This window comes from Podarcis raffonei, chromosome 8 (assembly GCF_027172205.1).
Source record: "Podarcis raffonei isolate rPodRaf1 chromosome 8, rPodRaf1.pri, whole genome shotgun sequence".
NCBI lineage: Eukaryota > Metazoa > Chordata > Lepidosauria > Squamata > Lacertidae > Podarcis > Podarcis raffonei.
The window spans coordinates 4,524,365-4,552,364 of NC_070609.1; the positions used below are offsets into that span (position 1 = coordinate 4,524,365).

Sequence of the window (28,000 nt, forward strand, 5' to 3'; positions counted from 1 at the left end):
AAATTAAGGTTTTAAAGTACCGTATTTTTCGCTCGATAACACGCACCTGACCATAACACGCACATAGTTTTTAGAGGAGGAAAACAAGAAAAAAAAATTCTGAATGAAACAGTGGATGTATCATTTTTGTGCTTCATGCTGCGGCCACAGACATGTGATTTGACGGTGAGTTTGGGGTAGCCCAATGCAAAGATCCTGAGGATCCATGTGGATCCATGCTTTGTAACCACGTTTTTGCACCATTGCAGCCCCAGGCAACAGTGGGTGCATGATTTTTTTGGTGCAGGCTGTAGCCATGGACATGCTATGTGATCTGATGGTGAATTTGGGGTGACCCAATGCAAAGATCCTGAGGATCCATGTGGATCCATGCTTTGTAACCACGTTTTTGCACCATTGCAGCCCCAGGAAACAGTGGGTGCGTGATTTTTTTGGTGCAGGCTGTAGCCATGGACATGCTATGTGATCTGATGGTGAATTTGGGGTGACCCAATGCAAAGATCCTGAGGATCCATGTGGATCCATGCTTTGTAACCACGTTTTTGCACCATTGCAGCCCCAGGAAACAGTGGGTGCGTGATTTTTTTGGTGCAGGCTGTAGCCATGGACATGCTATGTGATCTGATGGTGAATTTGGGGTGACCCAATGCAAAGATCCTGAGGATCCATGTGGATCCGTGCTTTGTAACCATGTTTTTGCACCATTGCAGCCCTGGTTTTGCATCAGATCATTGCTATGTGATCTGATGGTGAATTTGGGGTGACTCAATGCAAAGATCCTGAGGATCCATGTGGATCCGTGATTGGAACTACGTTTTAAGTAGGGAGGGAAGGAAAAACATAGAAGCGACAAGGAGAGGGGTGTGCAGAGAAGCAGCTGGCTAAGAATGCAGGAGAGGGGTTTTACCGGAGGGAGGAAAGGAAGGCAAAAGTCCCCCCCCCACAAGCCAGCCAGCTCTCTCTCTCTCTCTCTCTCCCCCCCCCCAACCTGCATGTTGCCTTCGAGTCCCAGACGCACGGAGAGGAATTAGCTCTGCTTTCCCCTCTGCTTGCCTGGAGGGGAGGGGTTTTCTCTGCTCTTTGTTCCGTTTGAGCAAACACAGTAAGGAAACAGAAGCGGGTGGGCAGTAAGACCCTGAGGCAGAGCTTCCTCCTTTCAAGGCTTCCCTTCTCCGGACGATTTGATATTTGCCTGATTTTTGCCTTCACTCGCGCTTGTCAGCTCCAGGGACCACACATTCGCTCAATAACACGCACAGACATTTCCCCTTACTTTTTAGGAGAAAAAATCTGCGTGTAATAGAGGGAAAAATACAGTAACTGAACTTCTATGCATTAATATACAAACACAGCTTTTAAAAAGCTTTTCTTTCAAAGGAGGAGATAAAGAATAAAGAGGGACTGTTTTATAATTGAAACAAAATTTAAAAATTCCTTCCACTAGCACCTTAAAGGTAAAGGGACCCCTGACCGTTAGGTCCAGTCGTTGCCGTCTCTGGGGTTGCGGCGCTCATCTTGCTTTATTGGCCGAGGAAGCTGGCATACAGCTTCCGGGTCATGTGGCCAGCATGACTAAGCCGCTTCTGGCGAACCAGAGCAGAGCATGGAAACCCCGTTTACCTTCCCACCAGAGTGGTACCTATTTATCTACTTGCACTTTGACGTGCTTTCGAACTGCTAGGTTGGCAGCACCTTAGAGACCAACTAAGTTTGTTATTGGCATGAGCTTTCGTGTGCATGCACACTTCTTCAGAAGAATCTTTTTTAGACTTTCTGCATAGAAAAAAGTAAACAAACTGGAGAGCTTTGGGTGGAAGGCTGGAAAAAAACAACGTCCAGCAAAAGGAATAATTGAATAAGATAGACGGAGCATTTGACCAACTGGAAGAAATATTGATGACACATCTGACCGGTGGACAGCTGCAGGTCCTTTTATCTCTTTCTTTCTTTCTTTCTTTCTCTCTTTTCTCTCATTTATTATCATTCTAATGTTATTTTGGGACGCGGGTGGCGCTGTGGGTAAAAGCCTCAGCGCCTAGGGCTTGCCGATCGAAAGGTCGGCGGTTCGAATCCCTGTGGCGGGGTGCGCTCCCGCTGCTCGGTCCCAGCGCCTGCCAACCTAGCAGTTCGAAAGCACCCCCGGGTGCAAGTAGATAAATAGGGACCGCTTACTGGCGGGAAGGTAAACGGCGTTTCCGTGTGCTGCGCTGGCTCGCCAGATGCAGCTTTGTCACGCTGGCCATGTGACCCGGAAGTGTCTCCGGACAGCGCTGGCCCCCGGCCTCTTGAGTGAGATGGGCGCACAACCCCAGAGTCTGTCAAGACTGGCCCGTACGGGCAGGGGTACCTTTACCTTTACCTTTAATGTTATTTTTCTCATTCTACTGTGGTAAGAACTGTATACAGATGTGAGAGGCAGGAAAGGGGAGATATCCCAGCGTGAGAGGCTTTGAGAAGAGAGGGGGAGCCCAGGTGAGAGCTGGGAGGGCACACCTGCCTCTGGAGAGGATGAAAGTTAAGGTATACTGACGAGGCAGGATCTTGCAGCTTCTTTTTCTCTTCCTTCTTCCTTTAGTTTCTTTCTTTATTTCCTGCAGATGGGTTTGCTCCTTTTATTGTACAGTCATACCTCGGGTTACAGCCACTTCAGGTTGCGTTTTTTCAGGTTACGGACCGCCGAAACCCAGAATTACCAGAATGGGTTACTTCCAGGGTTCAGTGGTTGCACATGCGCAGAAGCGCTAAATCACCCTTTGCACATGCGCAGAAGCGCCGAATCGCAACCCATGCATGCGCAGATGCAGGTTGCGAACACTGCAAGTTGCGAACATGCATCCTGCACAGATCATGTTCGAAACCCAAGCGTCCACTGTATTGCAAAAACTTCAATTAAAAAACGGGGCAGAGCTCACCCAGCTGCTGAGAAACGGGAAGCAACGCATTGGGGAAGAGGTTTCTAGGCCTGGGAACATTTCCCTCCCCTTCTCCATATTCATTGGCGTTTATATGGTGCTTTCCTGCCAAGTCGTCTCTTTTCAAAAATGAAGCACTGAAGCAAATAAATATTCTAAACTAAGAAGATGGCCCTGGGGATTAGGGCGGAACACACCGTCCAATTGGAGCAGGCCCTGAGGCTGCTTCTGCCTGTGACCCCTGCCTTCCTCCAACCCCCCCCCCCCCTTTCCCAGAACTTTTTCCTAGCTCTCAGGAGCGACTGTTCTTTCCTAAGAGAGACAGTGCAGCATAGTCAGTGGCGGAGATAGATGATAGAGATAGAAATAGATAAAGATAGATGATAGATAGTTAGATGATGGTGATGATAGATATAGATAGATAGATGATAGATAGATAGATAGATAGATAGATAGATAGATAGATAGATGATAGATAGATAGATAGATAGATAGATGATAGATAGATGATAGATAGATAGATAGATAGATAGATTAGATAGATTAGATAGATTAGATAGATTAGATAGATAGATGATAGATGATAGATAGATAGATAGATAGATAGATAGATAGATAGATAGATAGATATAGGATGATAGATAGATAGATGATAGATAGATGATAGATAGATGATAGATAGATAGATAGATAGATAGATAGATAGATGATAGATGATAGATAGATAGATAGATAGATAGATAGATAGATAGATAGATAGATAGATGATAGATGATAGATGATAGATAGATGATAGATGATAGATAGATAGATAGATAGATAGATGATAGATGATAGATGATAGATGATAGATGATAGATGATAGATGATAGATGATAGATAGATAGATAGATAGATAGATAGATAGATATAGATATAGATGATAGATGATAGATGATAGATGATAGATGATAGATGATAGATGATGATAGATAGATTGATATTGATGGATAGATAGATGATAGATAGATAGATAGATAGATAGATAGATAGATATAGATGGATGGATAGATAGATAGATAGATAGATGGATAGATAGATGATAGATAGATAGATAGATAGATAGATAGATAGATAGATAGATGATAGATAGATAGATATAGATAGATGATAGAGAGAGCGAGATGATAGATATAGATGATAGATAGATAGATGATAGATGATAGATGGATAGATAGATTAGAGAGAGAGAGAGAGAGAGAGAGAGAGAGAGAGAGAGAGATGATAGATAGATAGATAGATAGATAGATAGAGATGATGATGATAGATAGATAGATAGATAGATAGATATAGATGATAGATAGATGATAGATAGATGATAGATAGATAGATAGATAGATGATAGATAGATAGATAGATAGATAGATAGATAGATATAGATAGATAGATGATAGAGAGAGCGAGATGATAGATATAGATGATAGATAGATAGATGATAGATGATAGATGGATAGATAGATTAGATAGAGAGAGAGAGAGAGAGAGAGATAGATAGATAGATAGATAGATAGATAGATATAGATGATAGATAGATAGATGATAGATAGATAGATAGATAGATAGATGATAGATAGATAGATAGATAGATAGATAGATAGATAGATGATAGATAGATATAGATAGATATATAGATGATAGATAATAGATGATGATAGATAGATGATATAGATAGATAGATAGATAGATAGATAGATGATAGATAGATAGATAGATAGATGATAGATAGATAGATAGATGATAGATAGATAGATATAGATAGATAGATAGATAGATAGATGATAGATGATAGATAGATAGATAGATAGATAGATGATAGATAGATAGATAGATAGATAGATAGATAGATAGATAGATGATAGATAGATGATAGATAGATAGATGATAGATATAGATATAGATAGATAGATAGATAGATAGATAGATAGATAGATAGATAGATAGATGATAGATAGATAGATATAGATAGATGATAGATAGATAGATAGATAGATAGATAGATAGATAGATAGATAGATATAGGATGATAGATAGATAGATGATAGATAGATAGATGATAGATATAGATAGATAGATGGTAGATAGATAGAGATAACCTTTCCTGTGCAGTCCATTTATGCCCCCCAGCTCTCCCCCCCCCCGAGGTTTCCAGAACTCATATTCAGAAGCACTGCTGCCACTGACTGTGGAGGCAGAGCTCAGCCATCACAGGGAGGAGAAGGAGGGTGATATTGAACGACCACCCTTGAGTTCCTCCTCACCCCGGGGTGCCTGCCAAACCATTTCATTGAAGTGCCTCTGGTTGCCAAGCGTTCATGTTCCCCTCCCCTACAACGTCCTGGGAGAGGGAAGGGTGGGAGAGAGAGACGCAGCTCAAGAGGGAGATTGGCATGGATGTACAGCCGCCGTTCGGCCATTCAGTGTCCAGGCTCTTTGCCCACGGATCCCGGGTAAGCTAAAAAAACGCAGCTTAGTTATGCTGGCCACATGACCCGGAAGCTGTACGCCGGCTCCCTCGGCCAGTAAAGTGAAATAAGCGCCGCAACCCCAGAGTCGGCTACGACTGGACCTAATGGTCAGGGCTCCCTTTACCTTTACCTTTAAGGGGTAAGCTATAGTTCTCATTCTGGGATTGAGAGTTACATCTTTGTGTAAGGAGGACTTTGAAGGAGATAAAAGCTAGCATCCAAATTAAGCTTCTTTCTAGTCATTCCGCTGTGAGTATAGAATCTATAAATGAGAATCAAAAGTCTGGGGATGGGATATGGAGCTTAGATCCAAATTTTCTACTGCAAAGGGGAGTCAAAGGACAGATCCAAGGGAGCTTATTTTGAAAAGGGGGGGGAGTGTGGCAAATGAATTTGTATCTTTCGCAGGAAATTGCAGCAGCCCAGACTCTACTTTCCTCTGATTTTCTGACTCCCCCCCACAGCACATATACCGTATTTTTCCGTGTATAAGACTAGGCTTTTCCCCTAAAAAATAATGTCAAAAATTAGGGGCGTCTTATACAACAATACATCCCCCATTTTCTTAAATCTAAGTCCCCCAAAATAGGGGGTGTCTTATACATGGGGGGCGTCTTATAGACAGGAAAAAATGATAATTAAAAAGAGGCCCTCTGGAATCTGTGTTTTTAAAACCTGTGTGTTAGGTACAAAGCAACATTTAATGTTATGTGTAGTTTGGCCCTGGATCAGGCCCCGCATCCTAGTCGAACATCCTATTCTCACAGTGGAAAACCAGATTCCCATTATGGGAAACCTGCAAGTGGAATCTGAGCGCAGCTGTAATTCTCCCCATTTGTGGCTTCCAGAAGCTGATATTCAGCAAGACGCCGCCTCCCACCTCTGGTTGGCCATTGTGGGAACAGGTGGCTGGACGAGGTGGGCCTTTGGTCTGATCCAGCTGCAGGATTCTTCTTGTGCTCTTAGGAAAAGAGACCCTCAGAGCTTGATTTATTACTGGCCGACTCCCTCCTGTTGGGTTCTCAGGTTTCCCCTGCTTCACATGGGACAATGGGAGTTAGCAATCTCCCTTTGTATGGGTCAGGTGATCGATAATGTGGTGCTAAGGGCAGCAGATGGAAAGAACAGACGAAGAGATGCACCACAAAGACCAAAACCAGATGATGGTAAACCTTCATATTCACATTTAAAAAAGAAAACTATCCCAGGAAAGGAGCCTATCCAAAGCCTATCCCAGGAAAGGAGCTAGACTGGTGACTGGGAGTGGCCGCCGGGACCACATAAAACCAGTCCTGAGAGATCTGCATTGGCTTTCTGAGCACAATTCAAAGTGTTGGTGCTGACCTTTAAAGCCCTAAACGGCCTCGGTCCAGTATACCTGAAGGAGCGTCTCCACCCTCATCGTTCAGCCCAGACGCTGAGGTCCAGCGCCGAGGGCCTTCTGGCAGTTCCCTCACTGCAAGAAGCCAAGTTACAGGGAACCAGGCAGAGGGCCTTCTCGGTAGTGGCACCCGCCCTGTGGAATGCCCTCCCACCAGATGTCAAACACCTACCAGACTTTTAGAAGACATCTGAAGGCAGCCCTGTTTAGGGAAGTTTTTAATATTTAACGCTGTACTGTTTTTAACACTTGATTGGGAGCCGCCCAGAGTGGCTGGGGAAACTCAGCCAGATGGGTGGGGTACAAATAATAAATTATTATTATTATTATTATTATTATTATTATTATTAAGATTGTAGGATTCCAGAGAAGCTATTTTCCCTAGATTACGGCCAACACCTTCTGCCCGCAAAACCCTTCAGTGTGGACTGAGCAGCTGCCATATCCTGCAGGGTTAAGAATTCTTCCTTAACTGCTCACAGTGAAAGTTTCAGCACAGGAAACTGACAAGAGGAAGGGGTGGGGGGAAACACCAGATGGATAAAGATATCCTCTTTGACTAGCAGCAGGAAGGGAATCTGACGGCTGGAATTGTGGATGGGGAGAGGGGCTCATTCATGGTGCCTGAGAGAAGGGAAGGGGGCTGAGAGCCAGCGATCAGCTGTTTATTCCCATGGGCGCTCCATTCCAAAAGAAATGCAGAAGGGGGAAATTCTACCAATGGAAACAAGAGATCATGGAGCTTCAAAAGAAAGAATCTGGAGACAGGAGGTGTGACGCTAACAAATGAGAGTGCTGGAGGTGAAATAGTTAAACAGGTTACCCAATCAGAACCCAGGGGGTGGAGTCAGAGGGACTATAAAACCAGCTCTGGGAGGAGTTCGTTGGGAGTTGGGTGGTTGGTTGGAGTGGGAGTGAACTGGGATAGAGTCTGTGGGGAGGTTGAGTTAGTATAGCGAAATAAGCTGAATCAGGAACACTTAGGAGCTAGGAAGACAAGTCAATATCTGAGAGGTGGCTTAGTGAGTGAGAGCAGGTAGCGGAAGTTATAAGTCTGGACAGGCAACCCATTGACCGATACCGTTTATGAAACCACACGCTTGTTAAACTGCAATAAATAAACAGAAGTTTATGTTCAAATTTAACCCTGACTGGACTCAGCATTGTACCAGGTAGGGCCTGGGTGGTGGCCGCGAGAAATAAAGTGCTGGCACAGGGATCAATAGACGGTGAAACATCCGGGGACCCTGTGTGATCGCCACGGGAGGGTCAACCCCTTTGTGAGTTCAAGAACTCCCCAACTTGTTTATGATACAATACGATACGATACGATATCTTTATTGTCATTGTCCCATGCAGAACAATGAAATTGAAAAACTACATAAAACTACTACAAAACTACATAAAACATTCAAAAAACCCTAAAAACTCTAAAACCCCTTTTTAGAGGGGAATGGCACACATGTCATATGAACGTGGGATGGTGACAAAGCCAACCAGCATGGGAGAGATGTCGATCTGTTCAGAAGGGATGGGGGATTTGAAGCGGAAGTTCTGCAGGATGCTGGTGAAGATGAGGAAGAGCTCCTTCCGAGCTAGTTGTTCGCCTAAGCAATAGCGCTTCCCTAGGAAAGAGGAGGAAGGTGAATACAGGCTTTCAGGGTGCTGTTATAGATGGTTTAGGAATGCTTGGGAAAGGAAGGGGACTGACTCACCAACAGAGAAAGGCATAAAAGCCTCGTTCTTCTTGAACTGCCCTTTCTCATCCAGGAAATGTTGAGGGTCAAAAACATCTGGTCTTGCAAAGTGTTGGGCGTCTCTCAGCACAGACCCGAGCATGGGAAACACTTCAGTCCCCTGAACAAGAAAGGGAGAGAAATGAGAAGATACGGGAGAAATGGGAGATTCTTCTGGAGGGCAAGAAATCATTTTGAGATTTGAGGCTGCATATTCCACTCTCCAACACCAGACTGTTAAAGTTTGTGGGTCGTAAACCCTTTGACCCATGGAGTCTGCTGCAACGGCACTGCAATAAATCTGATTTATTGGCACTCCGACAAACTTCAATGGTGCCCACACACTTCCCACTCGTGCACTGCCTCTCTTCTCAGTTGTCGGATAGTAGCAGAGTTCACATGCAGCGTAAAATGGCTTTGTCTGTGTCTGCGTGGTGTCTTCAGTAACTCAACTCGACTCAGTGCTTCTAATCTATCACTCTTTCTTTTGTTGTTGTTGTTGTTGTTGTTGTTGTTGTTGTTGTTTAGTCGTTTAGAGAGCCAGTGTGGTGTAGTGGTTAAGAGCGATAGACTCGTAATCTGGTGAACCGGGTTCTCGTCTCCGCTCCTCCACATGCAGCTGCTGGGTGACCTTGGGCCAGTCACACTTCTCTGAAGTTTCTCAGCCCCACTCACCTCACAGAGTGTTTGTTGTGGGGGAGGAAGGGAAAGGAGAATGTTAGCCGCTTTGAGACTCCTTCGGGTAGTGATAAAGTGGGATATCAAATCCAAACTCTTCTTCTTCTTCTTCTTAGTCGTTTAGTCATGTCCGACTCTTCGTGACCCCCTGGACCAGAGCACGCCAGGCACTCCTGTCTTCCACTGCCTCCCGCAGTTTGGTCAAACTCATGCTGGTAGCTTCGAGAACACTGTCCAACCATCTCGTCCTCTGGCGTCCCCTTCTCCTTGTGCCCTCCATCTTTCCCAACATCAGGGTCTTTTCCAGGGAGTCTTCTCTTCTCATGAGGTGGCCAAAGTCTTGGAGTCTCAGCTTCACGATCTGTCGTTCCAGGGAGCACTCAGGGCTGATTTCCTTCAGAATGGAGAGGTTTGATCTTCTTGCAGTCCATGGGACTCTCAAGAGTCTCCTCCAGCACCAGAATTCAAAAGCATCACTTCTTCGGCGATCTGCCTTCTTTATGGTCCAGCTCTCACTTCCGTACATCACTACTGGGAAAACCATAGCTTTGACTATACGGACCTTTGTTGGCAAGGTGATGTCTCTGCTTTTTAAGATGCTGTCTAGGTTTGTCATTGCTTTTCTCTTTATTTAGAAGCATACAAAAAACAGAAAAGAAAAACCTACAGAATCTAGCTGCATGTTCGCAGCTTTCTGTCTCTAACAAAAATGAAACTACCTTGCTCACATTCTCAGACAGACTGCTCTCTGCAGGCCCCAGAGAGCATAGATCAAAGGAAAAATGCCCAGATCATGTGGGCAGTGCACCCAGTTAATAAAAACGCTTCCTGGAGTGTTAACCGTCCAGAACCACAACACCATTGGTGTTGTGGCCAGCTCTGAAGCACAGGAGCTTATCATAGCCCTGCCCACCACAGAAAGTCCACAGCAATCCATCACTTTAGATCAGGAACCCCCAACCTGCGGCCCTCCAGATGTTTTGGCCTACAACTCCCATGATCCCTAGCTAACAGGACCAGTGGTCAGAGATGATGGGAACTGTAGTCCCCAGAGGAGCCCATGTGGTCCTTCTGCTGGCATATCTGCACAGGACTGTCCTTGCAGCTGCCTCGCTCCTCCTGCTAAGCCACAGCGATGCCAGAAAGACAAGGGAATACTGCCAGGCCTCCCCAGCATCCACACCTCTGTCTCCCTGATTGTTATCATTCAGAGAGTAAGGACAGGTGGAACAGATGTGTTTGGGGAACTTGACTGAGCCACAAACTATATCTGGAAGGGTGGAGTCTAAGGAATTAATAGAACCACAATACCTTGGGAATGGTGTATCCCCGGAACTGGGTATCACGCGTCACACATCTTGCTACTCCCGAGGGGAACATGTTAGTGAATCTCTGGATCTCGTGGATCACAGCATCCGTGTAGGGCATCAGGGGACGGTCATCCATGTTGGGAGTGCGACTGGAGCCAATCACCCGTTCAATCTCTTTGTGGACTTTCTCTGTTGAGAAATCAGCAGGATGAGACCAAAAGTGCTCTTTGCACCTTCCAGGGAGCTAAAGAAGGATCCCAGCTCATAGCTGGGAAAGCAAAGAGGGACCCTTCCATAGAAAGACAAGGACACATCTCTCCACCCTATTTTCTCCCCCTTCCGCAGTCACCTTCAACCTCTGGGTATTTCAGCAGAAGCAGGAAGCCATAGCGCAAGGTGGTGCTGATACTTTCTGTGCCAGCGAAGAAAATGGTGAGGGTCGTCATAACAAGGTTCTTTAGGAAGAACTCTGTATTTGTGTTTTCCTTCTCCTAGCCAGAAGGAAAATGGTAAAGGAGGTTAAAATCTGGTTTTCAGATGTCTTCAAAGTTTGTTCTCTACTACTGATTGGCTGAGCTGCAGTGATGTCATGATTAAACCAATGAGAGTGAAGGGACAGTTGAGTAGTGTTGAAAAGGTGGCTTGGTTTCAGGGACCCTAGTTTCCTTCCAGAAAAAAAATATTCATATTTCTTAGAATAAAATTGCCATACCTGCTGCATTTTCACCAGGAAGCAGTCAATGAAATCCCGAGGGGCGTTGGGGTCCAGGGTCTCCTCTTGGGCTTTTGCCTTCCGCGTGATGAACTTCTCCAACCCTAAGAGCTGCTTGAAGGCTTCATGTTGTGGGCCAGGGAGGTACTGCATGACGCCCGAGAACATGTCGTAGAGCTGTTTGTGTTGGTTTCAGAGGGGAGAGAAAACAGATATTGAACAAAGTGAAGCTGAGGTGAAGGAAGTCACTATGTTTTATCCAGAGCATGCTGATTTCTAATTCTTTTTACCTCTGGGTGAAATTTTGCCACTCAGGATTGTGAATGGGGTGTTTCTGGAGAACAGGAAGGGAGACTTTACCATATTTTTTGCTCTATAAGACTCACTTTTTCCCTCCTAAAAAGTAAGGGTAAATGTGTGTGCGTCTTATGGAGCGAATGCAGGCTGCACAGCTATCCCAGAAGCTTTCACTGCGCAGCGATCCCTCTTGCTGTTCTGGCTTCTGAGATTCAGAATATTTTTTTTCTTGTTTTCCTCCTCCAAAAACCAGGTGCGTCTTGTGGTCTGGTACATCTTATAGAGTGAAAAATACGGTGCCTTTATGAATAATAACGGAACAAGTGCAGTGGATTATTGTCTCACAGATAAGAAGGCCTTTCAATCAATCAAAGTTTTAACTTCTACAAAACTGCTGTCAAAGGGCGGGGGGAGAGCGGTTGAGAGTGCTTTCAGCTGCAACACGACTCTGTGGGACGAAGCTTCGAGCTGCCTACTGTCAGCAGGAGATTCTCAACTAAAAATATTCAAGCCGAAATGAAAGGGTAAGAAGAATTTGGCATCTTCTACCATTTTGATTGAAGAATCAGATTGGATTTAATTAGACGGAATTCTGGTTAAAACAGGAGGTCCACCCTTCGATTTCTGGATAAATTAAGGTTATGTGCAGAAAAGCTGCAAGTAGGAGACCTTATTTTATTAAAAACCTATGGACAAGTACCTGCTGATGGGCCACCAAAACCCATACTTTTTCTGATTGTCAGTATCAGGAGATTTTAAAAGTGGCTATGATGCTGTGTTGAGAGGCAGAAAAGGGAAGGTGGTGCCAGATTCCTGGGAGTGTCAGGGAGCCCTAACGCCACTGTCTCAAACCTTTCGTTTATGGCTATGGAAAGGAAAGTTCTTAACAACTGAACTTTATTCATAATTGCATATAATCACTAATGGATTACAGTCATAATTCGGGTTGAAGTTGCTTCAGGTTGAGCGTTTTCGAGTTGCGCTCCGCGGCAACCCGGAAGTAATGGAACACGTTACTTCTGGGTTTTGCTGCTCGCGCATGCGCAGACGGTCAAAATGACATCACACGCATGAGCAGAAGTGGGGAATCGCGACCCACGCACATGCAGACGCGGGTTGTGTTTGCTTCAGGATGCGAATGGGGCTCCGGAATGGATCCTGTTCGTATCCAGAGGTACCACTGTACAAAACTGGGAGTTTAATTTTGTACTGTGTTGAGGAACCCAGCAGGAAGGTTGTATTGGGAAGGTTGTATTGGGTGACTCCATTCAGCCTTGAACATGATCTGGCTCCTTAGTGGAGATAATGACTCTGATTTCTCCTGGACTGGTCCTGCATGCCATGCCTTGAGGAGATTCATTGAAAAGACATTATTCACACACTCACAAAGAAAGTCCTTCCCCTGCCCTCCAATTTACCTGTCCCCAAGAGGTGCAAGTGACGTGTAAGCACCTGGAGGCCTTTAGAGTGACAAGGAAATGTCATAAATAAAGGATAGAGAAAGAAATAAACTTTTTGCTGCAGTCCATTTATGCCCCACACCCAAGCTCTTCCTAAGGTTTCCAGGATGGTCGCCACTTTCCTTAAAATCTCTGGTTGCCAAGCTTTCATAAGGGTAAGGGGTAAAGGGACCCCTGACCATTAGGTCCAGTCGTGGCCGACTCTGGGGTTGCGGCGCTCATCTCGCTTTACTGGCCAAGGGAGCCGGCGTACAGCTTCCAGGTCATGTGGCCAGCATGACTAAGCCGCTTCTGGCAAACCAGAGCAGCGCACGGAAACGCCGTTTACCTTCCCGCTGGACACTTTGACATGCTTTCGAACTGCTAGGTTGGCAGGAGCAGGGACCGAACAACGGGAGCTCACCCCGTCGTGGGGATTCAAACCGCCGACCTTCTGATTGGCAAGTCCTAGGCTCTGTGGTTTGACCCACCACGCCACCCGCGTCCCTCAAGCTTTCATATCCCCCCCTAAAATGTCCAGGGTGAGGGGTAGGAGAGAGACACAGCTCAATAGGGAAATTGGCATGGACGTATAGCCACGCTGGCCGTTCGGTGTCCAAGCAATTTGTCCCCTGATCCTGGTTAAGACAAAAAACAAGGACTCCCTCCCATCCACCACGGTTCAAATGTCTTGCAAACGCCTCCATCCCTACCTTGGTCGGCTACTTAGTCTGTCCTGCTCCCTTCTCAAACTCCTAGCTGCACACAGGTCCACACCCTTTGCAGCGTCTTACTGAGTTACCCAGAGGGGGGAAGCAGTGGAGGAGGAGGAGGAGAGACCTGGGAATTGTCCTTAAACCACACCCACAGTTGCAGCCATGGACCAAGCCACCCTCCAAGCATCCCTATTTTCCAGGGACAGCCCTGGATTTACAGAAGCCAGATTTACAGAAGCCAGATTTACAGAAGTCGGGACCATCCCTGGAAAATAGGAACTGGGGTTCTCTATAGCCTTAAATGAGCCAGATGTATGGGTGTTTCTGGCACCAAAGGAGTACCATGTTCCTGCTTTATCAGTGGGAGATAAATATTTTGAAAGCTTTGCTTGTTTGGCTTGCTTAACTTGTCCCACTCTTTTCTGCATTCTTGTGGCCACCCCTATCTGGAAAAACACTGTGACATGTGACACACTCTTTGCAAACTAGTCTAAATTAATTAGAAAGGCTTCAAGGGCAGGCGAAATTTGGACTTCTGTCCTCTGGTCTCCCCTCCATAAAATATTGATGCAATGAGTTAAAACCAATTAACACAAAGTTAAAACGAACTGAAAACTTGAGAGCTGCAGAACGACCAAGATGAGTCTCCTCTTTGCCAGCTGGTAGCCCTGTTTTGCTTTTATTACATATACAAAGGCAACGTCTTTCTCAAGAAAACCTTTCTCTACAGCCTGGAAGGGACCCCTGACCTTTAGGTCCAGTCACGGACGACTCTGGGGTTGCGGCGCTCATCTCGCTTTACTGGCCAAGGGAGCCGCCGTACAGCTTCCAGGTCATGTGGCCAGCATGACTAAGTAGCTATATATAAATACATAATGCTATTAAATTAAATTTCCCTCACCCATATGTAAGAAGGTGTATAAATATTTTTCATGCAATATTCTTTGCTGCATATTCTTTTTTTAACTACAGGGTGTTGTAAGAATAATGAGGTCTCAAATATAAATTAAATGTTCATAAATGTATGGGGCAAACACATACATAAGTATATAAACCATGTGTCTGAAATAGTACAGGAGAGCAATCCTGAAGCCATTTTGACTCTCCCAAGTTGACCTCAAATATTTCTCTGCAAGGAGAAAATAAATGGGAAAGCCTCCTCATTGACTTTTGCTTACAAATCCTCTCTTAAGGGCACATTTGTGTATGAATAATAGGGTGAGCTGTGACCTGGATTCAGGAACTAAACCATCACAAAAGAATTCCCAGGCCGCCCAAGGAAAGCAATCAGTGACCATTATCAGGTATCCTGGACAAACATGATTTCTGCTGTAGACTGCCTCATTCTGTTATGCATATACGTATGCTGTTTTGGGGGGTGATCTTAGGCTACAGGGTGGGCAATTTCAAAAGTCAGTATAAGGGCTTGCACACCATTGTTCTGGGTTCTCTCCTCCCTTCTGTGTGTGATGAGTGGGGACCCTGTTGCAACAGTTCCTTTAATAAAGATCAGGCTTTCTAGCCGCTTTGCTTCTCAATATACTCTGGTTGGTTTCTGTTATTTTCTCCTACTGATAGGGAACCTACGTAAGGACTCTATACGGGCTCTTGGATACCCCATAAGGGAAAACAAGCAGTTGTTGTTTTTTCTTATAACAGTTTGGCGAGCCAGCCAGAAGTTTCGGTTGACCGGATTCTGGGGGCGAGGAATTAGATATATCCATTTTTGCAAACGTTTATTTTTTTCAATAAATGTGCAATTCATTGTGGCTGTTTTGAAACCCCTTGTGCTATTCATCCACCCACCCGTCCATTCAACCTTTGTTGGCATAATTTGTATTATTACTTTCCTTAGTGGGTTGCGTGGCCAGTTCCCGCCTCCCACCAGTGGTAATAACGACACATGACACCATAATTAAGGTTAATGGGCTAAAATTGGCCACAACTTTATTGGTTACAGGTAAGAGTGGTATTGGCTTAGGCATTGGTCCTATCATTCTATCTGGCTTCAGCCTGATGCCATGAAGACCGGCAAGGGTTAACACCAGCAGGGGGAGCCCTGCTGATGCACATGATCTAAGTAACTCCCCCGGGGTCATGGCTTGGGGGTGTGCTTTAGGCCCTGACCTCCATAGGCTTTGGACGAGGCAACGCCCCCCGGAATCCTTTACCGGACTACCCTTCAATATTTGGGGGAGGTGATGGCGCTCCTCCCCCCCAACTCATCTACATAACAATACCCCAACCAATGCCTAAACCAGGGAAGTTGTGACGATTTGCTACAAGGTAGGCAAAAAACCAAATGGCCGGTGCCAATTTGCCAAGTGGAAAAAAATCCTACCAGGCTCCTTAACGGCGACCGACCGAGGTCCATAGCAAGGTCAGAAGGAAACCTTGAAGGGCGGGCGGGTGGGAAAACCAGTCAGCTGAGCGGTCTGAAAGAGGGTGATCCCCGGGCCGCACTTGCCTTAAATGGGGCAAGCCACACTCTCCGAGCCAGCCGATTGGCTGGCTCAGGGGATGACGCGGCCCGAGGATTCCCCAGATCACGTGGGGCTGCAAGCCAGCCACTGCGAGCGTGAAGCCCGCAACACCACCTGCTCCCAAGGTCGGAAGTGGCTTTGTGCAAACCAATATTCTAATGACAGGGCAGGGGACACGGGATGAGTCCATGGAGCCAAGAGGGAGGTCCTCCAGAAAAGCTTGGCAACCATTGAACAGAAATGCAGCCCATCTCATCCTAGCAGGGAAGGGGACTGTGGCCAGGTGAGTTGGGTGCTTGTTCTGCCTGCTGCCCAAAAGAGGTGACCTCAAGGCCTCTGCTGTCTTCCTTTCTTCTGATGGTGCTGCTCCTCCTTGCATGGACAGGCCTTCAAATAGAGGACTGTCCTACATGGCCAATCTCTCAGGAGTGCAGAGGTACTGAGAGAGAAACGGAGATCTTCTTGCGCCGCAACACAGGAAGGGAGAGATCAGTGTTGGCGCCAGGACGCTGACAGCTGGTATTTTGGGGGCACCTTCCCAACGCCCACGGCCGCCGGTGCGAGGCTGATCTGGCTGGGGGACACAGGGGACTGGAGGGTGAAGGCCTGCAGGATGGTGGTGAAGAAGAGGAACAGCTCCATGCGGGCCAACCCTTCGCCCATGCAGATACGCTTCCCTGCCAGGAGAAAGAAACAAAATCTGTCGGGCAGTGTCAAGGGACAGGAAGAGGAATGGAGACACGAAGTGCAGTCAGCTTTTATTCGCAACAGCAAAAATATAATAGAGTTCATCTGGGCTAATCTGCCCTAGTTGAAGATGTTGCTGCAATTGGTGTCTGGCCCCTCCTTCCCTCTCTAGTCCGCTCCCTCTGGACTCCTCCCAAGCAGACATAAATGGCGCTGAGGGCAAGGAAACCCCTCTGGGCCTGCAGGCCCCATTGCGCAGCAACGTGCAAGGTTCTTCATGATCTAGGTGTCAGTGGAGGAGAGCTAGCTGGAGGGCTGTCTGGCTGCTGTGCTGAAACCTACCCAATTAAGCCGGAAAAAAACTCAGTAGGTGCAAGATGTAGTGGGAACAATTATTGATAGGCACCGATAGCTTACGGCGTATAGGGAGTAAAAGAAAGTCTTAAGGAGCTGTTGCCTGCAAGGATGGTCTAGAAGAGTCAAGGTGTCCTTGTGTGCTATTATAGGTAAAAGGTAAAGGACCCCTGTACGGTTAAGTCCAGTCAAAGGCGACTATGGGGTTGCGGCGCTCATCTCACTTTCAGGCCGAGGGAGCCGGTGTTTGACCACAGACAGCTTTCCGGGTCATGTGGCCAGCAGGACTAAACCGCTACTGGCGCAACGGGACACCGTGACAGAAACCATCCTCTGATGTAAAGAGCATACACTTTTTAAAAAAATAAAAAATAAAAACTTCAAAGGGGGGGATACACCGTTTACCTTCCCGCCAGAGCGGTACCTATTTATCTACTTGCACTTTGACGTGCTTTCGAACTGCTAGGTTGGCAGGAGCAGGGACCAAGCAATGGGAGCTCACCCTGCTGCGGGGATTCGAACCGCCTACCTTCTGATCGGCAAGCGCAAGAGGCTTAGTGGTTTATACCACAGCACCACTCGTGTCCCTTATGCTATTATAACATACATTTAAACAGTACCTCCTCCATGAGAGGTCTAGAGGGTTGCAACATGGCAACAGGCCTTTTCTGCAGTGGCTCCCCGTTTGTGGGATGCTTATAAATTATAAATCTTTAGGTGCCAGGCATAATTGTTCCTCTTTAAACATGCCTTTGGCCTCTAACTATCTGTGGCCTCTTGCAGTGAGTGGGGTGTTTGTAATGTATTCTTTTAATGGGGCGTGCAGCAACAGGTTGCTAAGTGGTCAACCCGGCCCCTCTCCCATGCTGTCCTTGGCAGGTATAATGCAGGAGAGCCCTGCAGGATCAGGCCCCCCAGCCCTGCATCCTGTTCTCCCAGTGGCCCCCAGATGCCTGCAAGAAGCCAAGTCAAGTAGGACCAGAACAGAGGTTCCTTTCTCTGACCCTCCTGAGACGGACCGTCCAGAAATGAATCTCATAGGAGAGAGACCACCCACCAACGCCACTCCCCACTCCCCTCCCATTGGAAGGGAAGGAGCCCCCTCCCCACATACCTGCTGAGAAAGGCATGAACGCCTCCACCTTCTTGAAGCAGCCTTGGCTATCCAAGAATCTCCCTGGGTCAAACTCTTGAGGGTTGGAGTGCTCCTCTGAGTCATAGTGAACGCTGCTCAGCAAAGGATAGATGTAGGTCCCCTGGGAGAATAGTATTTGTATATATTTAAAAAAACACCATAAGAAGCCCCTGGCTGCTGGATCAGGCCAAAGGGGGCCCTTCTGCTCCAGCACCTGTTCTCACAGTGGCCAAATACCCCCTTAGGAGCCCAGGAGTCTAGACGGACTTGACCTGGAACTAGGGGGCACTGAGCTCAAAGCCTGTCCCCACCCCACCCCATCCTATGACTCTCACACCAATTGCTTTGAGGGCCCAAAGGCTGGATCCTGGTCCCTCTGTCCTTGCTGAGGGGCCTGCTGGGAATCTTACCTTGGGGATGACGTATCCCTTGAAGTTGATGTCTTTCATGGCAGCATGCGGAAGACTCATGGGTAGGATATCGCTGCACCTCTGGATCTCGTGCAAGACCGCCTCCATGTAAGGCATTTTGTTCCTGTCCTCAGTAGCTGGGATCCGGTCCCTCCCAATCACTCGATCGATTTCCTCATGGAGTTTTTCTTGGGGAGAAAGAGAGCGGTTGGGCTGAGATTCCTGCATTACAGAGGGCTGGACAAAATGACCTTTTGGATACCTTCCAACTCTGCCGTTCTGTGATTCTATGACCGAGCACCTGTTACAATCAGGATAGGGCCGTTTCCACCCCCAAAAACAGCAACTTCAAATTTGGGGCGAAGGCCTTGATGCGACATTATCAGTTGAGTGCCAACTGGCTTCAGTGGCAAGGAGTGCCTTTTGCCATCCATGACTGGCCCTCCAACTATGGCCATTTCTGGACTGGGGTAGCCTATTCCCAAGTGCCCCCGTCTCCAACCCCGCTCGCTCTCAGAGCTCTTTTCAAGAGCTTACCGGGGAGCGGGAGAGTCGCTCCAGGCACCCGCAGGAACACCAGGTCCTCGGAACGCTCAATCCAAGATTTTTTTCGGGGTACCACGACGCTCTAGCGGTCTCCCCCAACCTCCAAAGCACCCGTGCCCTTTCAGATGAAACAGCTCCCGTCCGCCATAACGGGCGACCAACCGGAAGTCCAGTTATGGCCATTTCTAGACTGGGGTAGCCTGGACACGCATCTACATGCCCTGTTAATCTCACATCTTGACTACTGCAGTCAGTTCTAGTTGGGGCTTCCCTTGCGGGAGGAAAATGCCTATAGTTTATTTATTTAATTATTTTACTGCTAGGAACCAAAGGAGGGCTTAAATCACAGATTCATAGAGTTGTGGACTCTATGGGATCCTGAGGGTCATGTGGTCCAGCCCCCGGCTCTTGTGCTCCAGTCCTCTTTGCAGGTTTCCCACTGAGCCGCTGTGAAAAGAGGAGGCCGGACTAGATGGGCCCCCTTTGGCTTGGCCCAGCAGAGACCTATAAAGGCCTTTTCAGAAAGACAGAATGACAGACCAGTGTGAAGATGCTGAGCTTTCTCAAATATATAAACAATCCACATGCCCCCTCTGTGGGGACATGTGCCCTTAGGGTCTATGCTGCTGCCTTGCACAGGTCTCGGAACGTACCTGAGGCTCGTGTCGCTAATTGACTGATGCTGTTCCACAGGAGACCGGTGATCGTCCAGAGACAACTGGGGGCCTGCCCGATGCCTCCGTCTCCCTGGCAGTATCCCAACAACTTTGTCCACCTCTGGTACCTACCCAACAGTCTTCTCTCACCTGTGGCTCCCAGAAGCTGTCAGCATGCGACAGTGGACACACCCTGGGAACAGCTTGGCCTGTAGAAGCTCAGGTGATTCTCATACGTTCCCTCCTTCTGCCCTCACCTTGAATCTGTGGATACTTCAGCATGGTGAGGAATCCATATCTCAGGGTGGTGCCAATCGTCTCCGTCCCAGCGAAGAACAAGTTGAAGGTGGACATGACCAAATTCTCCATGCAAAATTCAGAAGCCGGGTTATTCTTTTCCTGCCAAGAGATCGAGGTCAGCTATGATGCCTGCACCGAAAGGGGGGGGTCAGACTAGATGACACTTGGGGTCCCTTCCAATTCCACAATTCTCTGAAACCTGCAGACAGCACGTTTTAGGGGGGCAGATGATGGAGATGAGGAAGTTCATTCCTTACCTGATCCATCTTAACTAAGAAGCAGTCAATGTAGTTGTGGGGGTCAGAGGGATCCAGTGAGGCCTGCTGCATCTTGATCCTCTCCTCTATGAAGCGGATGATCCCCTGGGAACATTTGCTGCTCGCGTGGTGCGATCCGGGGATCTTCTCCATGATCTCCGGGAAAATATTGTACAGCTGCGGGGGAAGAAGATGAGGAGCAATGGAAGGGCGTTACCACATTTGGCTAACTTTAGGTTGTGCCTCTTGCAAACTCAGATTCCACAAAAAGGCAAGTGTTGAGGCTCATGCCTTCTTGGAAACCTTTAAAAATAAATAAATGACCTTAACAGATTGGAGAACTGGATGCAAGCTAACAAAATGATTCTCAATAGGGAGAAATGTAAGGTTCTGCACTTAAGCAGGAAGAACCAGATGCACAAATAAAGGATGGGGACGCCTGGCTTACTAGCAGCACATGTGGAAAGTATCTAGGGGTCTTGGTGGACCACAAGCTGAACATGAGTCAACAGTGTGATGCAGCAGCAAAAAATGCTAATGCTATTTTAGGTTGCATCAACAGAAGTTTAGTGTCCAGATCAAGGGAAGTAATAGTCCCACTCTCTTCTGCCTTAGTCAGGTCACACTTGGAATATTGTGTCCAATTAAGGGTAATACAATTTAAGAAAGATGTTGACAAGCTGGAAGATGTGCAGAGGAGGGCAACCAAGATGATCAAGGGTCAGGAAGCCAAGCCTTATGAGGAATGGTTGAAGGAGCTGGGTATGTCTAGCTTGGAAAAGAGAAGACTGAGAGGAGATATCTTCAGATATCTTAAGGGTTGTCACATGGAAGATGGAGCAGGCTTGTTTTCTCCTGCTCTGGAGGGTAGGACTCGAACCAATGGCTTCAAGTTACAAGAAAGGAGATTCTGACTAAACATTCGGGGGGGAACTTCCTGACACTAAGAGCTGTTCAGCAGTGGAACAGACCCCCACGAGAGGCGGTGAACTCTCCTTCCTTGGAGGTTTTAAAGCAGAAATTGGATGGCCACCTGTCAGGGATGCTTTAGCTGGGATTCCTGCAATGCAGGGGGTTGGACTAGATGACCCTTGGGTCCCTTCCAGCTCTAAGATTCTTTGATTCTGTGACACTATGGAGGGACCCGTTTGACTAAAAGATCTTATTTGACTCAATGCTTACCTTCCAAACCTTACTGAAAGACACCGAAATACCTAGAGACCTTAACAGAAAATGCAAACCATCCCTTTTGTTTTCATATGTTATTTTGTTAGTTTCTGTTTGCCACTGTGCAGCTGCTTAGAGTCACAAGACTCTGTTTACATTCCAGAGACATTCCGGGCTGTTGGAAGTCTCACGGGAGACGGGAGACGGATGTGACGTTACTGGTTTCCTGCTCCTTTGTTTCAGTTGCTCTCTGCTCTCACAGAGAGAGGATGTGCTTTCTGTCTGCGTAGTAAGAAATAAAGCATAGCAATCACTTCCATGTGCTGCTTTGATTCTCTGCTGAATGGGAATGTGCCTGGAGCCTCATCAAAGGCTCTGGTTGTTAATCACGTCGGAGGGCGATTCCGGAATATGAGCTTTATCAGCTCGGTCAAACGCAGATTCTGACATATTTATGGTTGGTTTGTTGTTGTATATGAGTGTTTCGAATTGTTGCAATGCAAAATGATAAATAAAGAACGTAAAAATAATAATGGCGATGATGGCACACACGGGAGTGGAATACTTTTATTGTTTAATAAGTATTCATTTGCAAAGAGAACCGCTGGAACTGGGCTGCATCTTTGCCCTTTTGCCCTTCCAGACTGTGACACTTTACGGTTTGAATTTTTGATTCTTTGCTTTTTTAAAAACAATAGTGATAATAATCAAGGTGTAGAGATATTGGCGGGGGGGGTCTCCGTCCACCCTCACCTGAGACGGGGGCAGGCTGCCCACGCGGAACCGTTCTGTGATCAGGTTGTTCAAAGTGAGGAATTTCTCGTCATCGTACTGGAACCTGTTCCCAAAGACGATGGAGCAGATGATGTTGGAGACAGCTCGGCTGAGGATGAAGGTGGGGTCAAAGGGCGTCCCTAGTGGGGAGAGACAGAAAACAGGAGGGAAGAAAGAGTTTGTTTGTTTGTTTGTTTGTTTGTATTTTTCATTTTCATTTTCACACTTGAAACAGTAATCCAAATACAAAATACAAATACAGTCCACGCAATCCATGTTGACTTCCCTCCCAACTCCTTCCACGGTTTATTTTGTTAACTTCTTTTCCACTACATATTATAATTTGTAGTCCCCATTTCTTTCTTTTTTTTTCCTTTTCTTTTTTCTCAATATCTCTAACTGCTGAATTTACTCTTTTACTGTTAACCTTTTAATACGTTCGCAATGAGTTTCCAGTTAATCTACAAAACATTTCCATTCTTCTTCTAATACTTTCGTGTCCTGATTTCTTATCTTATTTCCCAATCATGCCATTTCTACGTTGTTGTTTAGTCATTTAGTCATGTCCAACACTTCGTGACCCCATGGACCAGAGCATGCCAGGCACTCCTGTCTTCCACTGCCTCCCGCAGTTTAGTCAAACTCATACTGGTAGCTTCGAGAACACTGTCCAACCATCTCGTCCTCTGTCGTCCCCTTCTCCTTGTGCCCTCCATCTTTCCCAGCATCAGGGTCTTTTCCAGAGAGTCTTCTCTTCTCATGAGGTGGCCAAAGTCTTGGAGCCTCAGCTTCAGGATCTGTCCTTCCAGTGAGCACTCAGGGCTGATTTCCTTCAGAATGGAGAGGTTTGATCTTCTTGCAGTCCATGGGACTCTCAAGAGCACCATAATTCAAAAGCATCAATTCTTGGGTGATCAGCCTTCTTTATGGTCCAGCTCCATGGACAAAGACAACAAGCCATTTCTATATATTCTACTAACTTCGTCTGGCCATTCCTCCTTGTTGGTATCATATATATGCCATACGAGCTGCTACAAGAAAGAGTCTGTGTTTCGCAAGAGCACAGAATGGCTACGCCAGCCTCTCAAGTGCAGACCAAGCACCACAGAGTCTTTTAGAGGCAACCAATCTTTATCAGGGACGCAGGTGGTGCTGTGGTCTAAACCACTGAGCCTCTTGGGCTCGCCAATCAGAAGGTCGGCAGTTCGAATCCCCACGACGGGGTGAGCTCCCGTTGCTCGGTCTCAGCCCCTGCCCACCTAGCAGTTCAAAAGCACAAAGTGCAAGTAGATAAATAGGTACCACTCCAGCGGGAAGGTAAACGGCGTTTCTGTGCGCTGCTCTGGTTTCGGTGTTCCATTACTCCAGAAGCGGCTTAGTCATGCTGGCCACATGACCCGGAAAAACTTTTTGTGGACAAACACTGGCTCCCTCGGGCTGTAAAGTGAGATGAGCACCGCAACCCCAGAGTCATCTGTGACTGGACTTAACTGTCAGGTGTCCTTTACCCTTACCTTTAATCTTTATGACCTACCTTGTGTTTTATGGAACTCCTCTGCCAAGCACTGAGCCTCCTCCTGGATCCGCTCCTCGATGGACCGTTTCCCCATCCCAAAATTCCTCAAGGTGGTGAGGCTGAACCTGCGAAGCTGCCTCCACCGATCGCCGTTGGAAAAGACCACCCCTGGCCAAGCAATATTATTATTATTGTATGTATGTATGTATGTATGTCTGTATGTATGTATGTATGCGGAGACCTAAAAGCACCACTAAGCTGTTATTCTATAAGTCAGTGGTTCCCAATTTTTTCTGGGGGCCACCCCCTTGGTTCCACAAACTCATCCCTATCACCCTCTCCCCTCCCCTATAAAAAACATTATTTGGAATATTTATTTGTTTATCAGATTTATATATTAGATCTATTGGAATAGCGGTTTGTGCAACCCATTAAGCAACATAATTACACAGTGATATTCAAGGCAGCAGCAATTCATTTCACATTTTTTCAAAACCCAATTAGAACTGCTTATTACTATGAATTCCACAAAATTGCGGAACTTCATCCAGCAACACCAGTGCCCTAATCCTGCCACCCCTTGTCTCTTAGCACCCTTCCAGGTGATCCCACTAGCCTCCCCCAGCAGACACTACCACCCACTTTAGGGACCCCGATGTAATCCATCAGCATCTCAAGTTAACGTGAACTCCTTGGAAAAGGCCCAGCGACAGAGAAAGCAGTAATTTTCCAGGAAAGGTTGTCTTTTCGACATTCATCGTTTTAAACATCAGCCAAGTAACGTGTTACAAAAGTGAATATACAGGGGTAAAGTGTGCATATATTTGTGAAACTTAACATATAAAAATGAGGGACACGGGTGGCGCTGTGGGTTAAACCACAGAGCCTAGGACTTGCCAATCAGAAGGTCGGCGGTTCGAATCCCCGTGACTGAATGAGCTCCCGTTGCTCGGTCCCTGCTCCTGCCAACCTAGCAGTTCGAAAGCACATCAAAGTGCAAGTAGATAAATAGGTACCACTCCAGCAGGAAGGTAAACGGCATTTCCATGCGCTGCTCTGGTTCACCAGAAGCAGCTTAGTCATGCTGGCCACATGACCCGGAAGCTGTACGCCGGCTCCCTCGGCCAATAAAGCGAGATGAGCGCCGCAACCCCAGAGTCGGCCACAACTGGACCTAATGGTCAGGGGTCCCTCTACCTTTACCTTACCATATAAAAATATGATTATAGATTATCAATATTAATCACCTGCCCTTCGGGTGAATAAACGTTCACGGTTACCTTCACACACAAAATAATAATTTGCAAACCCATGTACTATGCCCTCCAACAGGTCAGCGGCGTCATGGAGAAATGGGCTGAGCTGTGCCCCAAGCTCCCTTTCCCCACAGGGATGGACCCCCTCACCGTGTTCATTGAAATCCTTGGAGAAGGACGGCAGCTGCCCTCTGCCGCTGAAGTCCTCTGCCTGGTCCACCAGGGCTTCCTTCACCGCCTTGTAGCCGCACAAGACCACGACTCGCTGCAGCCCCAGGTAGACGGTGAAGACCGAGCCATAGGCCTCCCTCAGCTGCCGGGAGAAGACCATCAGTCCCCTTTGAAGGAACCTTTCCCTGCCCCTCAGGTTGGCACAGGTGAGGGGGAGGACCGGGCGGGAAGGAAGCCTCACAAAGATGGGCAAGGGGAGAAATGGGCAGGAGCTCTGGGGGAAGATTGGAATTGCTCCTCTCCAAGGCCTTCCAGTTACTACGAGGAACTTAGCCAATGCTCCTCAGGATTCAACACATCTCTGCTTTGCTTTAAGGTACATGGGTTCATGGCAAAATTGTCGTGCCCACATTTCTGTAGGTTTTTTTTAAAGAGAAGAAGAGAAGAAGAGTTTGGATTTGATATCCCGCTTTATCACTACCCAAAGGAGTCTCAAAGCAGCTAACATTCTCCTTTCCCTTCCTCCCCCACAACAAACACTCTGTGGGGTGAGTGGGGCTGAGAGACTTCAGAGAAGTGTGACTGGCCCAAGGTCACCCAGCAGCTGCATGTGGAGGAGCAGGGAAGCGAACCCGGTTCACCAGATTACGAGACTACCGCTCTTAACCACTACACCACACTGGCTCTTTCACCTTTCAGATCAAAGGTGTGGTTATTGTAAGAGTTTCTGCCTGCTTAAATTGTAGGGTTGTGTGTGTGTGTGTGTGTGTGTGTGTGTGTGTGTGTGTAGCAGCATTTATATATTCTATCATTTCTATTTCACATAGCAAACCAAGTTTTCTGTATTCCTTTGGTGTGAGAAGTCTTCGTGGGCATAAGTTTAAGGGTCAACACACATTCAAAGACCAGTGTGCATTGTAACCAGGACCAGATTTAGGTTTGATGAGGCCCTAAGCTACTGAAGGTAATGGGGCCCTTTAAATGTTCAGCTGTCCTTTGTTGTTGCTGTTTTTTGAGTTGAATATATGCTATATGGCAATTTATGGACCTAATAGGTATCTAAAACCATTTGCACATAACAGTGCCCACAGAATGTAGGCACCCTATATATAGAAATGAGCAAACCAGTGATATTTTAGGAGGCAGGCATGCCGGGCCCATTACTTACATCATAGGAGCCTACACAACACAAAACACTGTTGCTGTATGTAGGTTTTATTTTATTTGTTTTTTATCTTATATTTTGGAAATGTACATCAGGTGTTGTTTTTTCTTTAAATTTTTTGGGCACCCCAAGAGAGTGGGGCCCTAAGCTATGGCTTGTTTAGCTTATACCTAAATCCGGCACGGATTATAACATCAGCAAAAATCCTAAATTTCTCAGCAGTGGGTATGTGAGCTTGCATGAATACTGGCTGAGAACATCTGAGTCCAGACCTGAGTCCATACACTTGTAACAGACCTGTGGATATCAGGTTTTAGGAGACAATAGTGGGGAGGCTACAGTGGTGCCCCGCAAGACAAATGCCTCGCAAGACGAAAAACTCGCTAGACGAAAGGGATTTCCGTTTTTCGAGCTGCTTCGCAAGACAAATTTCCCTATGGGCTTGCTTCACAAGACGAAAAAAATTCTGGGTTTGAATTTCTGTGTGGTGGGTGGCTGGGGGAACAGTTGGGGAGGGGTTTGCAAGAATCTGGAAGCTTGTGTGTGTTTTTTCTGCATTTTTATGATTTTCTGTGACCATTGGGCCACTCTGCTGTTTTTTTAAAAAATTTCTGGGTTTGAATTTTGAAATGCTCTTTACAGTATGTGTGACTTTAAAGAGCACTTAATAAACTCTTGTACCAAATTTGGCTTTGTTTGGACTTTTTTTGACCATTTGTTGTTGTTTAGTCGTTTAGTCGTGTCCGACTCTTCGTGACCCCCTGGACCAGAGCACACCAGGCACCTCTGTCCTCCACTACCTTTGGTCAAATTTTTGACCATAGGAACGCATTAATTGATTTTCAATGCATTCCTATGGGAAACCGTGCTTCGCAAGACGAAAAATTCGCTAGACGAAAAAAACTCGCGGAACGAATTAATTTCGTCTTGCGAGGCACCACTGTATTGCCTTCAGGCCCTGTCTGAGGGCTTCCCAGAGGCCCCTGTCTGTTCACTGTGGTGAGCTAGAGGAGCCCCCTTTGGACAGATCCAGCAAGTCTTTTCTGATGCTCTTGCATACCTACAAAGATGGATCCCCAATCTGCTCATAGGCTTCCAATCTCCCCCGGCTTACCTTGCAGCTCGGTAGGGAGGCGAAGGGAGACTCACCTTCTCCAGGGACTTGATCATGTTATTTGGGTCCAGTTGGAGAAAATTCCCCAGGATGGGGAGCGGGGTGGGTCCAGGGGGCAGACGGCCTTTGCTGTCTTTGCTTTTCCATCCCAAGCCCAGGAATAAGACGCCACAGACGCAAAGGAGCAGGAAGAGAGTCCCAGAGAGCAGCTCCATGGAGGACCCTGGCCAAGAGATGCCCCCTCTGGGCTATGGGGAGGCGCCGAGAGCCGCAGCTGGACTTATAAGGGCGGCTGGGGAACACCCAACTTTCCACATTGGTTAT

At 46.9% G+C, this 28,000-nt stretch overlaps 1 protein-coding gene and 1 long non-coding RNA gene across 4 annotated transcripts in view; one reads left to right on the top strand and one right to left on the bottom strand.

Moving 5' to 3' along the window:
- The window catches only part of LOC128420240 (uncharacterized), a 241,864-nt gene that overhangs the window by 18,522 nt on the left and 195,342 nt on the right, over positions 1 to 28,000 (top strand). The window lies entirely within an intron of this gene.
- On the bottom strand, positions 8,131 to 27,965 carry LOC128420209 (cytochrome P450 2A13-like). Of its 3 annotated transcripts, none has more exons than XM_053401759.1 (9): positions 27,712 to 27,965; positions 25,377 to 25,539; positions 23,989 to 24,138; positions 22,434 to 22,594; positions 11,234 to 11,410; positions 10,871 to 11,012; positions 10,523 to 10,710; positions 8,513 to 8,654; positions 8,131 to 8,422 (listed from the first exon to the last, which is right to left on the bottom strand). In XM_053401759.1, the coding sequence occupies exons 1-9, from the start codon at positions 27,889 to 27,891 to the stop codon at positions 8,241 to 8,243; spliced, it is 1,485 nt and encodes a 494-aa protein (XP_053257734.1). In that variant the 5' UTR covers positions 27,892 to 27,965; the 3' UTR covers positions 8,131 to 8,240. The 3 variants fall into 3 exon arrangements, with proteins under 3 accessions (XP_053257734.1, XP_053257731.1, XP_053257733.1); XM_053401756.1 differs by lacking the exons at positions 8,131 to 8,422; positions 8,513 to 8,654; positions 10,523 to 10,710; positions 10,871 to 11,012; positions 11,234 to 11,410 and adding exons at positions 16,313 to 16,845; positions 18,324 to 18,465; positions 18,755 to 18,942; positions 20,214 to 20,355; positions 20,514 to 20,690; XM_053401758.1 differs by lacking the exons at positions 8,131 to 8,422; positions 8,513 to 8,654; positions 10,523 to 10,710; positions 10,871 to 11,012; positions 11,234 to 11,410 and adding exons at positions 16,313 to 16,845; positions 18,755 to 18,942; positions 20,214 to 20,355; positions 20,514 to 20,690.

Coding starts and splice junctions, on each gene's coding strand:
- LOC128420209 (XM_053401756.1), bottom strand. CDS start 27,891: ATGGAGCTGCTCTCTGGGACTCTCTTCCTGCTCCTTTGCGTCTGTGGC. Junction 25,540..27,711: donor TGATCAAGTCCCTGGAGAAG/GTGAGTCTCCCT, acceptor TTCTCCCGGCAG/CTGAGGGAGGCCTATGGCTC. Junction 18,466..18,754: donor AGGGATACGTCATCCCCAAG/GTAAGATTCCCA, acceptor CTATTCTCCCAG/GGGACCTACATCTATCCTTT.